The sequence below is a fragment of the Notechis scutatus genome, chromosome Z, assembly GCF_049901735.1.
Source record: "Notechis scutatus isolate UNSWTSFEM ecotype Mainland chromosome Z, rNotScu1.2, whole genome shotgun sequence".
Lineage (NCBI taxonomy): Eukaryota > Metazoa > Chordata > Lepidosauria > Squamata > Elapidae > Notechis > Notechis scutatus.
Window position 1 is genome coordinate 102,103,666 of NC_142025.1, and position 18,105 is coordinate 102,121,770.

At 36.8% G+C, this 18,105-nt stretch overlaps 1 protein-coding gene across 1 annotated transcript; it reads right to left on the reverse strand.

Moving 5' to 3' along the window:
- Window positions 1-6,288: 6,288 nt before the first annotated feature.
- On the reverse strand, window positions 6,289-15,092 carry LSM12 (LSM12 homolog). Its single transcript, XM_026669671.2, has 5 exons — window positions 14,579-15,092; window positions 12,831-12,964; window positions 11,483-11,592; window positions 9,908-10,034; window positions 6,289-8,290 (listed from the first exon to the last, which is right to left on the reverse strand). The coding sequence occupies exons 1-5, from the start codon at window positions 14,697-14,699 to the stop codon at window positions 8,198-8,200; spliced, it is 585 nt and encodes a 194-aa protein (XP_026525456.1). The 5' UTR covers window positions 14,700-15,092; the 3' UTR covers window positions 6,289-8,197.
- Between the last annotated feature and the right edge of the window lie 3,013 nt (window positions 15,093-18,105).

An 18,105-nucleotide genomic window follows, 5' to 3' on the forward strand; every position in this document is an offset into this window, starting at 1 on the left:
ATATTATTACATACAACTGATCTATTATATGAAGAAATACTTTAGAACAGACACTGATCATATTGATAAGGTATGAATGAACTCTATGGTGCCAATGTGGGGAAATCATCACCTATTCCAGGCTATGTATTTTATCCTTTTTAGAGAAAATTTATTCTGAGTTCATTCCAATATTTGAGCTGACAATTTTAAATATAAGATGATTTACTTTTCCTTGGACTGTGGATTGTGGTAAGAACCCAAACTAATTTCTAACCAGCCCTACCAAGAATATTTGTCAATGACTTTCAGTAAAGGTGATTGCATCTCCAGGATGAAGCTCTCTGCAGTGATGGCATTCCACTTTAGGATTTTTATTTTATTTTTTGTAAACCACCCCTTTATTATTTTTATAAATAACTAGGTGGTGAACATACTAACTACTCCTTCCTCTTATTTTCCCCACCTTGTATTAACAGGTAACAGGGAGCTGATGCTACCCTGTGCAGAGATTTTAAGAGAGACAGAGTCGAACAGACTAGATGCCGAGAGGGGCGCCATGCTTGGGTCAACATATACACCAGAGGAAATCTCTCTGCAAAACTTTTGTGGAAGAAATAGAGAATTGAAGCTTCTCTGTTAAAAACAGATCCAACAATCATGGTGGAATGAACAACCAGTGAATAGACCAGCTGCTTATAATTTTTTTTTAGATAGCTCACCAGTGCTCCTTACAGTTGCTCATGAGGAGGCCTGCAAGACAAAGATCTCCAGCAAGTTTAGAGCTCTGGGAGACAAAGGAATTGTCTTGCTCAACCCACAGTCAGTGCCTATAAGGACATTGGGATTCATATATTTCCCTTTCTATTTACTTTCAGACATTGCTTGTTAATTACTTTTCAGCTTTATGAACCTATAGATCAACGTTTTTTAAAAAATGTTTTCTTCCATTCTTAGCAAAGTAAGTTTTAAATACAAATTTAAAGAATAAACAGACTAAGGATCAAAACTTAAAATAAAAATTGGAATTAATTATAAGAATCCTTCTCATGGGAAAATGCCTTTGATTTAAATCTTTAAAAACATGATAGCACGGGAGTGTGAAGATTGGACAATAGAAAGAACTGGAAGGAAATAAAAATTACTGTTAAAGGAGAATATCACTTAAATTTGACTATTGACTATTAATACAGAATGTAGCAAAATATTTTAACATTCAATATATTGAAGGGTATTTTAAATAGATCAAAAATTAATTTTTAAAACACCTCGCTTTATGGATACACCATGTTTAAATGTTACGGAAGAGGAGTAAGTTTTACCAGACAAGACTGAGATTGATCTGAAAGTGGATCTAAAAATGCCAAACTATAAGAATATGGAAAAGGATGCTAGACTGGACATATGAAACAGCTGATGTCTTTTGAATTAAAAGGAATATATAAATAGAGTGATCTAGATAATCTTTTTATACTGGATTTATAAAAGGGGCTTGTTAAAAGTTTGAAAAAACAAAGGACAAAAAAAATGAAACCAAGTTTTAGAACATTATTTGAAGAATTAAAGTTCAAGATTGTTCAAAGTAAAAGGAAGGAATATAAAGTTGGTTTATCTGATTGAGGTAAAAATAGATATGTTGTTGTCTCTGGTAACCTTAATGGACTTTTGTTGACATCAGGACTCAAATGACAAGGCTTTATGGATTTGTTTACACATGGAGAGAAATATGGGAAGAAGAAACCATTTGTTGCATTTTAGGATAAAGTGAGAAGTAACTTTAGCCTAACATATTTAGTAAGAAGGATCACAGGCACCAGGCCAACATCACATCTTGTACTTAGCAAAGCAATATATGTTAAGTCTGAAAGGGGCTTTATTAATACCCCTGCATTAACTAATTAACTATTATTATAAATAAGCAGTATCTATAAATGCCAAGATCCTTGCTATCATATTCTCTGGCTGAAACTGCTTGCCCAAAATGCGCCAGCAGGAAGGTAATGTAGGTGTAAAACTCTTAAAATTCAGGAACTTGAAAGTAGCAACTTTTTCTCTCTGAAACAGTTGGACCCTCAAACTCAGGATGCCCCTCCTCTGTTAATATTTAGGAAGACTTAAAACTTCACCATTCAGCTGGGGTTTTGGTGGGAGACTGTCATAGGATTCAGACAGAAATGCAGGAAATCTCCTTTTCCCAGGATCCAAGTTCCCCAAAAGCATTCTCATCTGAGTCTGTTTTTGGAATATTATTTTTACTGAGCTGAAATATTTTATAATAGTTGTTTGCAGCTACACTTGAACCAAACTTAATAAAATTAGGGAACTGATATATTGTTCAAGACAACTTGGATATTCTGTTTCCTGTCTTTAGGCCCCAACAAAAGATTCAATCATTTATTTGGTTGAACATGGTACATAACTGTATACAGAATAGTCTGCCAAAAAGCAGGATATTTAAAAAAGGTGTGCATATTTGAACTTCTGTGACATTTAGCTGTAATCTATAGATCATATTGCATGAATTAAATAGAAATAACAAAAGCTTAATTCTCCTTATGCTGGAGTCTAGTCTAGAGCCTTCCAGGAAAGTCAGGTTACCATCATCCCATCAGAAAGGATATTGGGGATATGATCCTACTCCAACATAGCAGGAACCAAATTGCAAAGGCTGGCAATTTTAAGCAACCTCATACATGGCAAAATTCTGGTTAGACTGGCTCATGGCAGGCACGACTTGTTTTCTAATTATAACTCAAAAACAGTACCATTACAAACTGATGGATGTCTAAAACTGTGAAGGCCAATTCACAACTTGAATGTCCCTGGATTTAAATCCAGCCCCTTTGCTTCATATTTTTCTATTAAACAACTCATTTTGTTTTACGCTCATTGGTAAATGGCAGTTTATATTCTCTAAACTCCTGAAGTAGGAAACCCCAACAGCTTCTGGACTGTTCCTCAATATGTATCAAAAGTTGTATTGTACTGTACTGTAAAAATTGATTGAAATACACTCCTTGTTCTGATTAGCTCTAGACTAGTCCTGCACTCAACCCACCCACTAAATCTCTGCTTTTTTCAATGCTTTTCTTGTCTTTGTCACTGTGAGAACTTCCTTACATTCAGGTTTGCAATGATTGCTCTTTTGGTACAAATCATTTTTATTTGTCAATTATTTTTATCATTCAGTTTTTATATATGATTCAAGGCAACAAAATATATCTAACACCCCTACCATCTAGTTTTGGCACAAGCACCACCATATGAGTTAGTTCGGGCTGAAAGTGAGCAGCCCAGTAATCCAATAGGCTTTCATGCCTATTGGAAATTTAGTTTAATTCCTGTTTTTTTGGCATCTTAACCATTTCAACGAATCTTATTCCAGTCTGCTCTATTGATTCTCCATACCTTTTTTCAATCTATTGCAATGTCTTCCTCCTGTAATGTTTGTATTTCAGCTTTGTCCAGCAGTTTTATCTTGTGAGAAGTCACCATCCAAGGCAAACTGACGAATTCCCATCCCTATCAACTCAATTTGATCACTTAAAATGTCCTCAATACATGTTGCTTTATTATTCCATGTTTTATTTTACATATTATAAGTCTTTCATTTTGCTTTGCTAATGTAGAGGGCATGGAGATGACTTTAAAGGGAATATTCAAAAGCCATTACAAAGCAAGGACAAAAATATCCTTAAGAATTGGGAAGAGATAGTATTAGAAAGATGCATAGACTGGTTCCCCTCTGACTCATGAGGGAAGTAAAAACAAGCCGACTTGCAAAACACATTTTGGCTCAGTTCAGTTGCTAGCTACATCATCCCAAATGCTAGATTTATTTAATTTTATTTTGAAATGGTGACAGTTTTTGACACATTTTATGTTAAAGTTCAGGGGGGAAAAGATATATTTAACTCACAAAGTAAAATACAAAAAAGGACTGCAATCTATTCAGGTCCTACTGAAGAGGTCACCATGCAGTTTGAGAAAATACTGTAAGCAGTTTACTGTGGGGGGAAAAATACTCAAAATTCATGTTAAAATTGCTTTTTTATATATTTCATGGTATGCTCATCTTCTCTTCACCTTATTCTATTTTACTACTAAATAGCCACTTCTTCTAACTATACACAATTTAAAATTAATTTTCATTTTTTATACTGCAAACATGTACAAAAATGCCTCAAACCATAGTTCTTACTACAAAATTATAGCTTCATGGTTGATAAACTGGATTTATTAGGTGTTAGATATGTCTGCTCTTAGAGATGTGTTCTGCTGCCTTCCTTTTACAGCTCGAGAATCACAATCTCAATTGTTATCTGTAAGAAATCAGATTTCTGGGTATTATAAAATTTAAAAATACATGTTACCTACTCTTAAATGCTAGGACATCTGTGTATGACTATCTAGTATTCTTACTGTTTCTGATTGGGAGAGTGAAAATAACACATTTAATACCTACCATAAACTATCAAGTCTCTGGCTTACGGTTGTCTTATAAACTGTTGGACATTTTTTACTTACTTCAATTTTGTATATGGTTAACAATTTTGTTATTACTCACCTGTTTATAGTGTACAGGCCATTTCAATTAGCGTTGCTACATTAGAAATTGAACCCAGTATTTGTGTATTTTTTTGTTGACATTCTTCCAGATCTGTGTACCAGCAGCAATACAGGATGCTAAAATCAGTACAGCAGGAGAGCCAAAGGAAAGTAGGGCAATCCCATTTTTAACAATTAATTCATGTTATTGTTTTTCCCAAGATAGAGCATGTTTTTTTTACAAAAGTTAAATTGAACCAAGCTCACATTTGGAGAGCTAAGACCAACTATGCCCTAGACAAGCAGGTACAAGTTATTTTCATGGGTTTAAAAACTAGTATTTTAAAAAATGCACTGATGATATGTCAGCCAAAAAGCAATGTAAAGATTGGAAAGGAAATAAACTATTACGAACTACATGTGTAGGCCCCAAAACAGAATCAGAGCTGGAAGGCAATTGAATCCAGGCTCTGTTTTACGCAGAAATCCAAGTTAAAACTTCCCAGAAAAATATCTGCCTAGCCCCCAGTGGAATACACCACTATGCTGGATAATTCACTGTGCTTTCTAACTGATGATATTTTTTTGAAAAAGAATGGTTGAAATGTGCTTCCTGTAAGGTAATTCCATTATATAATGTCCTATAATGACAGAAAATAGTCTTGACCTTTTTCTGGGTGGCATCCTTTCAATTGTAAAGAGGGCTATTTTATTGCTTCCATCTTTCTTGGGGAAAACATTTCAACTTGTCTCCTTGGAATTATTTTCTAAATCTGATTATAAATGCCCTTCTATAAATATGTTCCAATTTCTCTGAATCCCTAAAATAGGGTGCCTAGAATTACAGTACTCAAGGTGGAGTGCAGCCAGAGTAAAATAAAACAATTACCTGTTATGATTTGGAATTATTTCTGAAACAATGTAAAAACACATTGCTTTATTATAGTCATTATTATAGCATGGATTCCTGTTCACTTCATAGTGAAGTATCACTACCTAATCAGCTATTCCACTTTGCATTTATTTTCTAAGAAGTCCATGCTTCTCTTACTTTATTGTATCTAGCCTGGTTCCTCTAGCTAGCCTATCAAATGGATTTTGCCTTGTGGATTTTGTTTTTTGTGTCTTCTGTAACCTCAGTTAGCATTCTCTATACGTCTTCACTCAAGTGGCTAATAAAAGTTGAATTCTGCTACTTTACACCAAATTAATAAGAAACTATTCATGAACACTTTTTGAACTAGCTATGTAGCTACTTCATTCCAATTTCCTAACTAGAATGTCTTGAGGTACCGTATTTTGTCAACATGGGAACTCACCTATATGATTTGCAGAGAAACGTAACAACTCCACCATATTATTTTAGTGCCTGTTCTAGAGAACAAATGCATAGCGCTTGATTTGTTTCATAAAGACTTTCTTTTCTGCTTTCCATCCATATTACAGTAAGTTGCACTGTCTTGCAAACATAAAAAATATTAACTCACACATTTTACAAAAATAATCCAGCAATTTATCTTTCATAGAAATATAGAACTGATGTAAGAATATGTAAAATAGGCACACTCAAGAGAACATACGAGAGTGCACAAGTTGGCATGACAGTTTGCCCATAATGTGCAACTTTGTGTCCTCATGTGTCCTCCAATTTCAGCAAACAATATGGTATGTTGTTTTCCAATTCTCTGTATAACACCCCCCCCCCCCCCAACATCCTCTGCCTGCACGCTTGGACAAACCCACCAACACAAATGCTTGATCGATGGTTAAAAAAATTCTGGGTTTTTATTGGTTTTGCTAGACAATGCTAAAAAAAATCCCTCCATTCTGAAAGGCAGGGCTTGAATTATTTAAACTTTTATCCTTTTGTTTAAAAATAACAAAAAAGGGAAAAGGGGAGAAGAGATCATAGCAAAAAAAAAAAAAAAAACACAACCCACCAACCCAACAGCACCCTCCCTTCCTATGTTATCTTTGTATCCTATGTATCTTCAAAATATTTATTTCCAAACCAAGGATACTTATGAATGACCCTGCGAGCAGCACGTCCAGGAGAAGCAAATCATATAAATGCTGACCATTTCAACAATTTAGCCAACAGCAGTACATAGACTTATGGACAGAAATAATACTTTTTGGACAATGTCTCCAAGTAACCCTGCAGCTTGGTCATAACAGAGATTATTTCCGTTCAAAGAATCATACTTAGATCACCGGAACTACAGGTACTGTGCCTGATCACCATCTACAAACAAAGGAGCTGAAGTAATCTTTCCTTTTAGCAATGATAGAGCCAGCACTATCCACATTCAGTCATGTCAAACATGTGACATAGAGATGACATACTTGCATCGTGTCTTACAAAGTTGCATCATTTGCACCACAACACGTGTATTGTTTACTTCTCTTTGCCCCTCTGCAGATGCCATGGTCACAGCTGTACACCATTGGAAAGACATTTTTACTGTGCTGCAGAGGAAAATCCCACTGAGGCAGTTTTATTCTCCTGCCAATTCAGATGCTTTATTTTCGTGGAAAAAAGGCCAATGAAGGACTAAGGACAATCACATGTGAATTCAAGCCCAAATCTTCATGCTCCTGCCCAGCCCCAATTGGGCCACTATGGACAATACACAGATCGTTCCTCCTATATTACACCCAAGCAATCTTGACCTACAGAAAATCTTTGGGTCCTTCACTGTGGTCAGAACAGCCCACGAGCAAGAGGAGGCTGTGAGAATTAGTTTTCATGCCTTTGAGGATAGAATGATTCCACTACAATGATATGTAGTAATGGTTAACAGTTCTAATCCAACGGCATTAACAGAGCTGATTTATGGCAATATAACATAATGCACAAGATAAAATTTACGGAAAGCCCAAACGCTTGTACCCTAAGTATGCATTCTGAATAGGGCATGACCCACTGAAGCCCAAGCTTCAGCAGACATCTGATCTTCTGAATTATACCTAAAAATGACAACCGCAAAAAGCTTGATTTTTAACAAGCATAGAGATTTTTTTTTTTCTGCCATGATCCCAATTTTGAATACTGCGAGAAGCAGAAAAATATTTAAAGGGTATTTATATATATATATATATATATTTATTATATATATATTTTGAGATAAGAAAAATAAGGCTAATTCAAGCCTTGCCTTGTGCAAACGAAAACCCAAATGAGATCGCCAGTCACAGAAAAGTTCCAATTACATCACTACAGTCAGCTTGTTATCTTGTTTCCTCTATTCTTTTCGCTTTTTAGTGTGATAAACTAGGGAACTTGATTCTCCTAGCGTATAGCAGGAACAGGGGTGGCATGGAATTGATTTCAGTAAAGCAGAAAATTCTGGGAGGGAGAAAAACCTCAAATACAAGACAGCTGACTGTTCTAGGGGGGAAACCTGGTGGGCAAAAAGTAAAGAGTCTGTTAGTCAAGTAATGAATGAATTTTTAAATTATTCTCTGTTTTTGTCTTTGAAGTCTAAAGTTCAGAAGTTGTGGGTCCCATCATTACAGGGTAGCCACGACATAAAGTGGAACCCCCCTGCCCTCCCCTGACCTCTTTTGAAGAAGCCTTTGTCATCTGCTGCTGCGTGTTCGAAGGGTTTCCCCCCACCCCCACCCCCCGCAGGAGCACTCTGTCGCAACCAGGAAGGGCAGGCGGGACTCAGGATGAAAGGGCGCTTTCCTTCTGTGTTGGCTGGACTTGTGAACGCTGCATCAGCTTTTGGCTTTCGACATCTCTAAAATGTTTCTCGACCTGGATGGAGAAGGAGGTAAGGAAGTTAGCATTCATTTTAGACAGCGGAACTACTGGCATGTTCATGAAAAGTAGTGGTCCATGAGACTGGAAGTGTTGATTTCAACAAGGGTTTACAACAGCATTCCCCAACCTTTTCAGCTTGGCAGACTGGAGAAAACGACGGCAGCAGAGGAGAAGGTGTGACAGTTTTATGCCCATGTGCATGCCACTTTCCTAAATGCAGCCGTGCACATATGTGCTCATGTGACCCCAACATTTCCAATGTTCTGCAGCCCGGCAAAGACCGGGGCTTGGGGACCCCTGGTTTACAGCACAGTGTGGAATTGAAGGTCACTGGTGAACCATAAAAGGAATCAGGATTTTTTTTTTTTTAAAGCACGTAAACATTTAAAAAATAAGCCAAGGTGTCTGTGTTCCATTACAAATATTAAAGAATATTTAGGAAACTGTAACAAGGGATTGCACATTAGCATTGCATTCTTTGACATACAAAACATGTCTTTATATAAAACCTGAAATACGACATACAGACATTTCTTATAGTCCTACTATTGTAGGATTGTGGAATTCCACTCTATACTACAAATGCAACTACCACTTTAATCATCTGAATTTTAGTTTGCCTCTTATTTGATCAGATATTTAATTTTTTTTAAAAAGTTACAGGTAGTCCTCAACTTACCATAACTGAGATTAGAATTTCGATCATAAGTTGTCGTCATAAATTGAGTCACTGACATGATCAAATCCAATTTTATTGTTTTTACAGTGGTTGTTAAATGAGTCATGCAATTCTAAATTGGAATCCAGTCTCCTGAATAGGTGTTTTTTTCCTGCCTTAAACTGGCAAAATATGACACAAACTATGGTCATGTGAGCATGGGACACTGCAACCAGTCATAAATATGAGTCAGTTGCCAAATGCCCCAAATGTGGTCATATGACCACTGGGGTGTGTGCATGAGAAACATTTTAGAATAGCCAGAAGTGCTATACAGGCTGTAAACACCCTTTCCAACACTGAACATTTGTTAAACCACTAGTCATCAGTCAAGGACCCTATGTATTGCTTGAGGCATACAGGTGATGGAATGTGCACCTGCAGCAGCAGAGGGGGAGGATTTGGCTAACTCATTCCCAGAGGGAGATCCAGCTCAAGACTGCATAATCCTAGACTGAAAGGAGAAGGGGGTAAAGAGGTTTAAGGTAACCACTCCGTAAAATCTCCCTGGATGTATCACAGCTTTAGTTTGGCAAGAATCTGCCTATTTGGTGTAAGGAAATAAAATACTGGACTCACTGTTTCATCTCTGGGCCTGAGCCTGACAATATGAAAGCTACATTCATACATTGCATCATCATATCCTACTGAAACAAGCACAATTGTCTGAGTTTACAGAATATAAGTTGAAGCTAGTATTTATGAATTATAGTGGCTGAGCTCTCATATATTCCAACATCAAAATAAACCATCTAATGGATAAGCAAGATATGTGAATTCAATTTAAGTTCACTTTTGAATCTGCATCATCAAAGTCAAGCTTGCTTGTGCAGCTGTTTTTTCAACCCTATTTTCTCTTTTTCCTGAAAACTCTCTGATCTTTGTATACTTACTATTTTGCGTACATGACTTAGGGCACTCCCCTCTTTGCCTTTACAATTTTCCACTTGATATGGAGGGGCAATGACAACTTCTTCCATCACAACTATATTTTTCTCTTGCCATTTACAATCTTTAATACTGGAGAAAGCACAGAGAAAAAATTATTGCTTTCACTAATGAAAATTCACAGGAATTTGCAATGGAAAAAGGGAACAGGATAATTCTATTTGTTCTCGTCACCAACTGTCTAATGACTTTCTTTTTAGCCTAAGAACAAGTACTGGTACTCCTGATCATTCCTATAGAGGTAGTCCTCGACTTACAACCATTCATTTAGTGACTGTTCAAAGTTACAACAGCACTGAAAAAAAATGACTTGGGGCTGTTTTTCACACTTATGACCATTGTCGCACCCCATGGTCATGTGATCAAAATTAAGGCCCTTGGCAACTGACAGCTGCATAGTCCTGGGGTTATGTGAGCACCGTCTGTAACCTTCCCAGCTGGCTTCCGTAAGAAAAGTCAATGGAGAAATTCAGATTCTCTTAACAACTGCAGTGATTCATTTAGTAACTGTGGCAAAAATATTATAAAATGGGACACAACTCATTTAACAACTGCTTTGTTTAGCAAATGAAATTTTGGGCTCAATTGTGGTCGTAAGTTGAGGACTACCTGCACTAATTTTTCATGCTGTGAATTTGCTCTGTGAATATACAAACTTACGAAAGAGTCATTGTTAAATTTTATTTTAAGTAGTCCACAAAGTTCATTTAACATTATCCTCTTTTTCAATCATCTAAATATCTGTACATGCTAAACTTTATAATTGCAGAGATATATAGATTAAGTTCACATAATGCTAAATTGTTTTTTTGTCAATAAAATATGATTAAATTTGTAAGCATGCCTAAAACATAAATCATAAACCACAAGGAATTATCTTACACATAATGCTAAATCAAAATGAAATAAACCACATAATGGCTTTGTATAATGGTATTTGCGTGCTGTTGTGTGGTTTTACCAAATTGAAGTATGTAACACGTATTTAAGCTGTAAACTGGTTCTTTTAATAAACAACTGTACACCCTTCACAATAAACTAGTTTCAATATAATTTTTATTTTCATTAGTGAATTTAAACCTTTCAGAAATACTATTGCATCTCAAAAAGTAATCAAAATATACAGTGGCATTATTTTAAATTAGGTTACTTGCATAAAACATATTTGCTAGATGAAAATGAGGAAATAAAACATTCACAAAGCAAAATACAATCAACATACGTTCACCAGCAAATAATCATACAATCATTTTGTACCAAACAGCCATAACAATCTAAATTATCTGGGATTGGAATAATTCACCTAACATATTCAATTTTAATCACAAAATGTGAGGAAAAAAATTCAGTTTTATTTGCAAGCTCCTGATTTTTAAACAAAATGAAAGAAAAACCAAATTAATGTCTACTTGCATTTGTTGAGATCAGGCACTTGGGAGGGATAAATGTACTCTATAGCAATTTCTGCTCAAAAATTGCCTACTAATACCAATATATCTATATAAATTTATGTTACTTACGTCTTGTGTATAGTCTGAAATAATTGCTGTCCTTCCAAAGAGACCCCAGCACTAATTGCATATGCTTGGCTCATTTTTTCTTCCTTCTCCATCCGTGCTTTGCTTGCAAGCTGTAAAGATGCATGAGAGATGCAGTAATTTCAGTCTTCAAATGGAATTCGATTTGTATGTCTGGATGACAGAGATGGGACAAATCCCATCTCATTCACTTACGTTCCTTAACTAGGTGAAAAACTCTCCAAATCAAAACATGTAAAAACACAAATAATTTTAAAATGTGGAAGCAATGAGGTAGTTTTAAGAAGAGGGAGAAAGATGAGATACAGCTAACATATAGTAATCCAACCTAATATCCAAATCCACTCTGCGAAAACCTAATCTCACAGTGCTATCATATGTCCAAGTGTATCCACCCATGTTGTATGGCTGTATTAATCTGTATTAATTAATCTTCTCATCTTCTCTACTATCCCACCTTATAGTTATAGTTATTATTCTGTTACTTTGCAGGTATACTGAAAGCTTCTGCACTGGAAACAAATTCCTTATGTGTCTAATCACACCAAATAAAGTCTTCTCTTCTCTTTAGAAAAATTGCACTACAAAATCAAAATTCTGAAAAGCAGTAGCAACCTGCCTTTCTGTAATAGTGATAAGTTTTGCAAGCTGCAATATCCATTTGGTATGACTGTAAATACTGTTGTACACTTGCATTTCCAGTGCAAAGTCAAAAGTGAAATGTGTATTCTTCAGACTTCCAAATCCCATGAGACATGTAGAAAATAGGAACTTCTGAACAATAAATTTCTCTCCATTATCCCTACAAAATAGTTACACATCTATATGTTATACATCTAATAGTTATACATCTATCTATATACATCAGTCACTCCCAACTGCAGTCAATCAAAAAATAGAGCATCTATGGGAAAAGGAAAAATTGTTTTAAACTTGCAGCCTTTCAAAATGAACTTATTTTTGTGGTGCAGTAAGAAAAAAGTCAAAGTTGACCATCAATGCTGATAAAGTCAAGAGAATATTAAACACATAGTATTATATTTCTTGGCCAAGCCAAAGCCAAATGAAATAATTTTATCTATTCATGAGAAGGGTAGCATAAACTAATTCATTGTTTATAAGATTGCCATACTAGGGTTTCAGAATTCCTGGATTAGGAAATAATTAACTATTACTAGAAAAAATATTAACTTCAAAACTATATTATTGCTACTGATAATGGTTAAGATCAAGATGCAGTTTAAAAGTAAATTAAACAAAAAACATTATATGCTGTGAAGTTTGTGTATGTAGTTTCAATATTTTCAAAATATTCTCAAAGGATTCTTACCTTGCTAACATTGAGTGAAGCTAAAGGTGGGGGTGTTTCTGCCCGGTCATTAATTATGGTAACTTCTGATACATACTGTAAATTTATAAGCAAGATATCTGCATGGTTAGGTTTACCACTTGAGGAAGGGCATTCTGGGAAGGAAAACATTAAGGAACATACAAAAGTTTTATAGCAATTCAGAGAATGATACATTTCTATGAAGGAAGATGTTATCTTTATAGTACATCCAATATAACCAAGATTGCCTCCTGAGAAAAATTGCAAACAAATTAAACAGCACAAGATTGGTTCCCTTAAAATATCCAGCAACAAGTGCTAACTATATAAACCAAACCTTACCCAATGCTACAATCATTTTCTTAGTAGCTCTATCAGTCTCTCTATAAAACTGATGCAAGTGAACAGAAAATCTCTGTGGACTATTCATTTACACCCATAAGGCTACTGTCAAATCACCTAGAATTCTAATTTCACTGTCAGTAATTAAATGAAGTTTTCTGGAACAGATCAAAGCCTCCTCTCACAAGACTGCAACAGCATCCTGTGCTGTTACTCTGCACCACAGTAACTCACCCTTTCAAAGCCTTACAAGTTGAAATAAACTGCACTTGGAAGAGAGAGAAGGTATGGAGTTTCAGACTCCTGAACCCATGTTCACTATGACATTCTAATCAAGAAAATTGTTTCGGGCTATTGTATAAGCTATTGGTATTATTTCTTAGATCAAGGAAGATGTCAGATAGACTCCTGCATTATTAGGTTTCTTGCCTTTTAATAGCTATGTCTGTACACCACACCAAAATAGTCTATTCACATCTCTCCATCATTCATTAAATTAATTTCTGGGTTCAATTCAAGAACTATGGCCCAGACCATGATTGCCTAAATGTAGCCCATGAAGATCTATAGCAGTTGCAAGAAATAAATATTGAAGAATACTCTAACACCCCTTTCTTTTTGCTGCAAATCTTTTTCCAATTCATATAACAAGATATGCCAATAATGTAAACCTGGAAAGATTTACATCTACAAACATATATAAAAAGTAATTGCATAAACAGCAAATGAAGACTTACCTAGATTGACTTGCATAAATACTTTTCCAAGATTATTCACAGTCTAGCTATCAAATATTGAGAAATCAAGTTACACGTCAACAAAATTCTGCACCACTCTCCATGTCTCTTCTTCAAAGCAGCTTCCCATACCCTATCTCCATAAGTTACATATTCTTGACATATACCCCAAATTTTTCTTCCATTTCTATGACAATATCAGAAAGCACTTTCTGGGCTTCGGTTTTCGTCTCTTATCCATTTATTAGCACCGAGTTGTCTCCCCTTCCTTAACCTACTTAACTTAATGGCTCATCTTCACCCTCTCTGTACAGGTTCAACTTTGTCTCGATACCATATGCAAATAGTAACTACTTGGCTCAAATAATACCGAGATAGCCCTTCAGTCGAGTCTCCTCTTTCAAAATTAGGTTCCCTCCCCCAAAACCACGCTCCTATGTTTCCACGAGTCTTTGATGTAGAGCTCAGTCCAGCAACAACCCCAACCTTTCCAAATCTGTCACAGCACCTCTCAACCCATTCCCCTCATCTGCTGAAGAGGATCGAGCTCGCCCAGCTCACGTGTCCCCTTCTTTCTCCCATGCAGCTCCCCTCGCAGGCCCAGTGACGGCGTCCCCTTGCCCTGCCGGAGCCCTCCCCTGCCCTCCCCTCCCTTTCCAGTCAGGATACTGAGTGCCAACATCTTGCTGGGGTAATCAAAAGCCACCACCTCGCCTTGCAGCCGCTGCTCCTGGCAAGTCCGGCACGACACCTGGCTGCCCACACTGAAGTACTCGCCCGGGGCCGCCATCTTGTTTCAGGCCCAGGCCGCACCGGCGGCACCCTTCGCGCCCCCGCTGCGCCTCTGCAACCTTCGCTGAGGTGGCAGAAAGAATGGCGCGGGGAAAGGGAGCGCCGAAATCGATCCCGGCGCGCCAAACCGGGCCCGATGCGCTCGTCTCCCCCTCTCTTTTAGCCACCTGGCTTCTCTCAGCCTAGGCGGAAAAAAAAAAAAGGACGAGTGGCCAAGGCGACGGCGCCCCGCCTGTACGTCAGCCCCTCCCGCACCCACGCACGTACATGACGTCACCCAGCAAAGCGAGGTGCGGTTGGCTGGCTGTTCGGCGGTTCGTTCTTAGGGCGGTGCGAGCATCCCCAACCAACGTTTGGAAAGAACACCACGGGGAGCAGAGGCCGGTTAAAAGGGGGCGGAGCGCCAGGGAAGGGGCGGGTCCTGAGCCGGCGAATCTCCTCGGGGTTGTGGGGGGTCGAGCTGGGAATTGGAGCTAGTATTTTATGCAGATTTCCCCTGAAGTAAGCCTGATTCCGTTTTGACTGAAATTGTTCTCAATAAAAGACCACGTGGAGTAATGACTCTAACTACGAGGGATTGTATATCGCGGCTACGATCCTAAATCCGCTGAACCGAGAGAAATTGGACTGGTTAGCAGGAGGCTCCTGAGCAAGCGCGCCTGGATTTCAATGGCTAAGACTGCAGATGGCCGGTTCGAGATTTAAGTTTAACCGGCAGTAAAACTACCTACGATGGGCTGCAAAGTCTGAAGTGGAGGACGGTCAGTGCATCGCCCCTAAGGATGCAATGCTGTTTGGGGGCGAATAAATCGGACTCCCATTTAATTCAGATGAACAAGTTAGGACCGTTCATTAGTTTAATAGCTTATCATTCCTCCAGGAGCTTAAGATGGTGACCACAGCATGCTCTTTTCCCGACATTTCACGACTGCAACCGTATTTGATTGCGAAATAGTCCCTGGCTCCAAATTATCCGGTCTCTAAAAGTGGATCTGAATCTCCAATGCCTTTAAACTGTACATCACTGTACCTTTGGCAGTGCTAGCTCAACGCTTGCGATTTTCCAACTGCCCCGTCAGACAGACGTTTATATATTCGAAAGAATACTGTAATTTATTATAGCAACATTTTCTGACAGCTTGCAAATGTCCAAAGAAATATAATGAAATTTATGAAAAAGTATGTTATAGAAACTTTTGGTCTAGAAAGTATAATCAACTCAAATGCTTTTGTTGCAAAGCCTTTTACTGAGTTCCATAGATGGATTAAACAAGTTCAAACGGAAAGTTCCATGTTTAAAATATTCTATTAATGGAGTTATAATAGATAAATCTATTGTGAATAGAACATATTCATTTCTGCAAGAGACAGTCATGTGTCTGATCAAACATTCAAGTAGTCCTGCTTAGTTTTGGGGGGAAATTATTGAAATGGAAGGGTGACAGTGACAGGCATTTACTTTAAATTGGATCAGTTGCAATTCAATAGATTTTATCCTGAAATACATATGGATAAAATAAGTTGCTATTGTACTTGTAGTCCTAAACAGAATAGAAAATCATATATTACAAAACATGTACAGAATTGGTAGAAATGTGGATAATAAATAATTGCACTTTTTCTGAAAATTGAATTAGTATTTTGGACAAATAAGATTTAGGAGCATAATTAAATCTGACTTTCTGGCTGTTCATGAAAGTGAGTCTCCTGTATATTGATGTCTAACAATTTGGAGGACCACTGTGGGGAGTCCCCAACTTATAATCACAATTGGGAGTGGAACTTCCATTGCTAAGCAAGGCAGTTGTTACTTAACAATACAATTACTTAATTATTTAAGTTGCACCCAATTTTATAACCTTTTTTGCCATGGTTATTTAGTGAATCACCACAATTATTAAGTGAAACATGCAGTCATTAAGCAACTTCCTTTCCCTTCAATGACTTTGTCAGGCTGGAAAGATTGCAAATGATGACCACGTTACCCAGGGAGTCTGTACCATCAAAAATTCATTCCAGTTGCCAAGGGCCCAAATTTGGATCATGTAACCACAGGGACACTGCAATGGCTGTAAGTGGGAGGACCAATTGTAATCATTTTTTCCACACTGATATAACTTCAAACAGTCACTAAAGAAATGGTTGTACGTTGAAAACTACCTGTAGATGGCAATATTATACAGGATTAATACGTTTCCTGTAACTGTTACTGGAGGTTTTCAAGAAGAGATTGGATAGTCATTTGTTCAGAATGGTATAGAGTCCCATTATTGAGCAAAAATTGAACTAAAAGAACTAAAAAGTCCCTTATATAACCCTGTTATTCTATTTCTATGTTTGCTGCTAGTGAATTGTTAGCCAGATTTTTGCAGTCCAAATATGGTAGCTTTCCTTGATCAAAGAAAATGAGTGCAAAGCTGCCATCAGTGGTCAGCCTTTCAAAGGTGAAAGAAAAGAAATTCAAATAAAATTGTTCATGAAATTGCATAGGTGTCTCTGATGAACATAATTTAAAGTCTTACAATAGCCAGTAGATATATATATTCCTTAAAACAAGTCCTTAGAAATGCTATTTAAATTAGCTATTGAAGAAGCAAAATAAATAGGTTAGAATTTTATGAGGTCAATATCATAATAAAGCTGCACAATGCTATTATCACAGGTGAGTGTTTTTTAACTAGCATTACTACATAAGCAGTTCAAGCATATTTATAGCTAGAATATTGGAATGCAATATTAAAATATCTACATTCAAATTATTCCTAAATACAGTGGCATAACATTCCTCAGTACTGTTTTCTGTGCAGTTGCCTATTCTAGGTTTATAATAAGAGTGTTGTCTTCTACCTTAGCAGTTGTCAGCAGTTATTTATTCAGGCAACCAGATCCACTTCCTTTTTTGGCTATTCTAGTACTTTCAACAAAAACAAATAATTCCTTGTTAACATAGGATGAATTTGAAGAGATGAAATCTCTTTTAAAATTTAGGGTATCTTCAAAATTAAGTTTAGAAATAAAAACAGCTTTCCTTAAACAGCACATAAAAAGGAAACTCTTACCTTATAAAAACAGTAAAAATCATTGCACTTGTAGGTTCAAAACTTATTAGGTAAGAACATTTGGTTCTGCTGCTTTTACAATATGTTCCTAGATAAAGAGTTAAAGTAAGGCTAAGCTTTGCTCCTTAATATATGCCATCAAAAATGTTTGTATCTTGGGATGATAACAAAAACTCGGCATAGTATTTGTTTAATTTGTATCGTTGTAGAATGGATATGGAATTTAAACCACCCTCATGTGGCAATAGTATTGGTAACTATATAGTCAAGAATGGTATGTTGTATACTAGATTACGTTGGAAATAAAAGCATATATTTAAGATTCAGGAACCCAAAGTGGCAATT

What these genes read in the sequence shown, in the direction of transcription:
- LSM12 (XM_026669671.2), bottom strand. Translation starts at nt 14,699, where the DNA reads ATGGCGGCCCCGGGCGAGTACTTCAGTGTGGGCAGCCAGGTGTCGTGC. An exon ending in CAGCAAGATGTTGGCACTCA is followed by an intron (nt 12,965 to 14,578) that starts GTATCCTGACTG and finishes TTTCCTTCCCAG; the next exon opens with AATGCCCTTCCTCAAGTGGT. An exon ending in CTTCACTCAATGTTAGCAAG is followed by an intron (nt 11,593 to 12,830) that starts GTAAGAATCCTT and finishes GCATCTTTACAG; the next exon opens with CTTGCAAGCAAAGCACGGAT.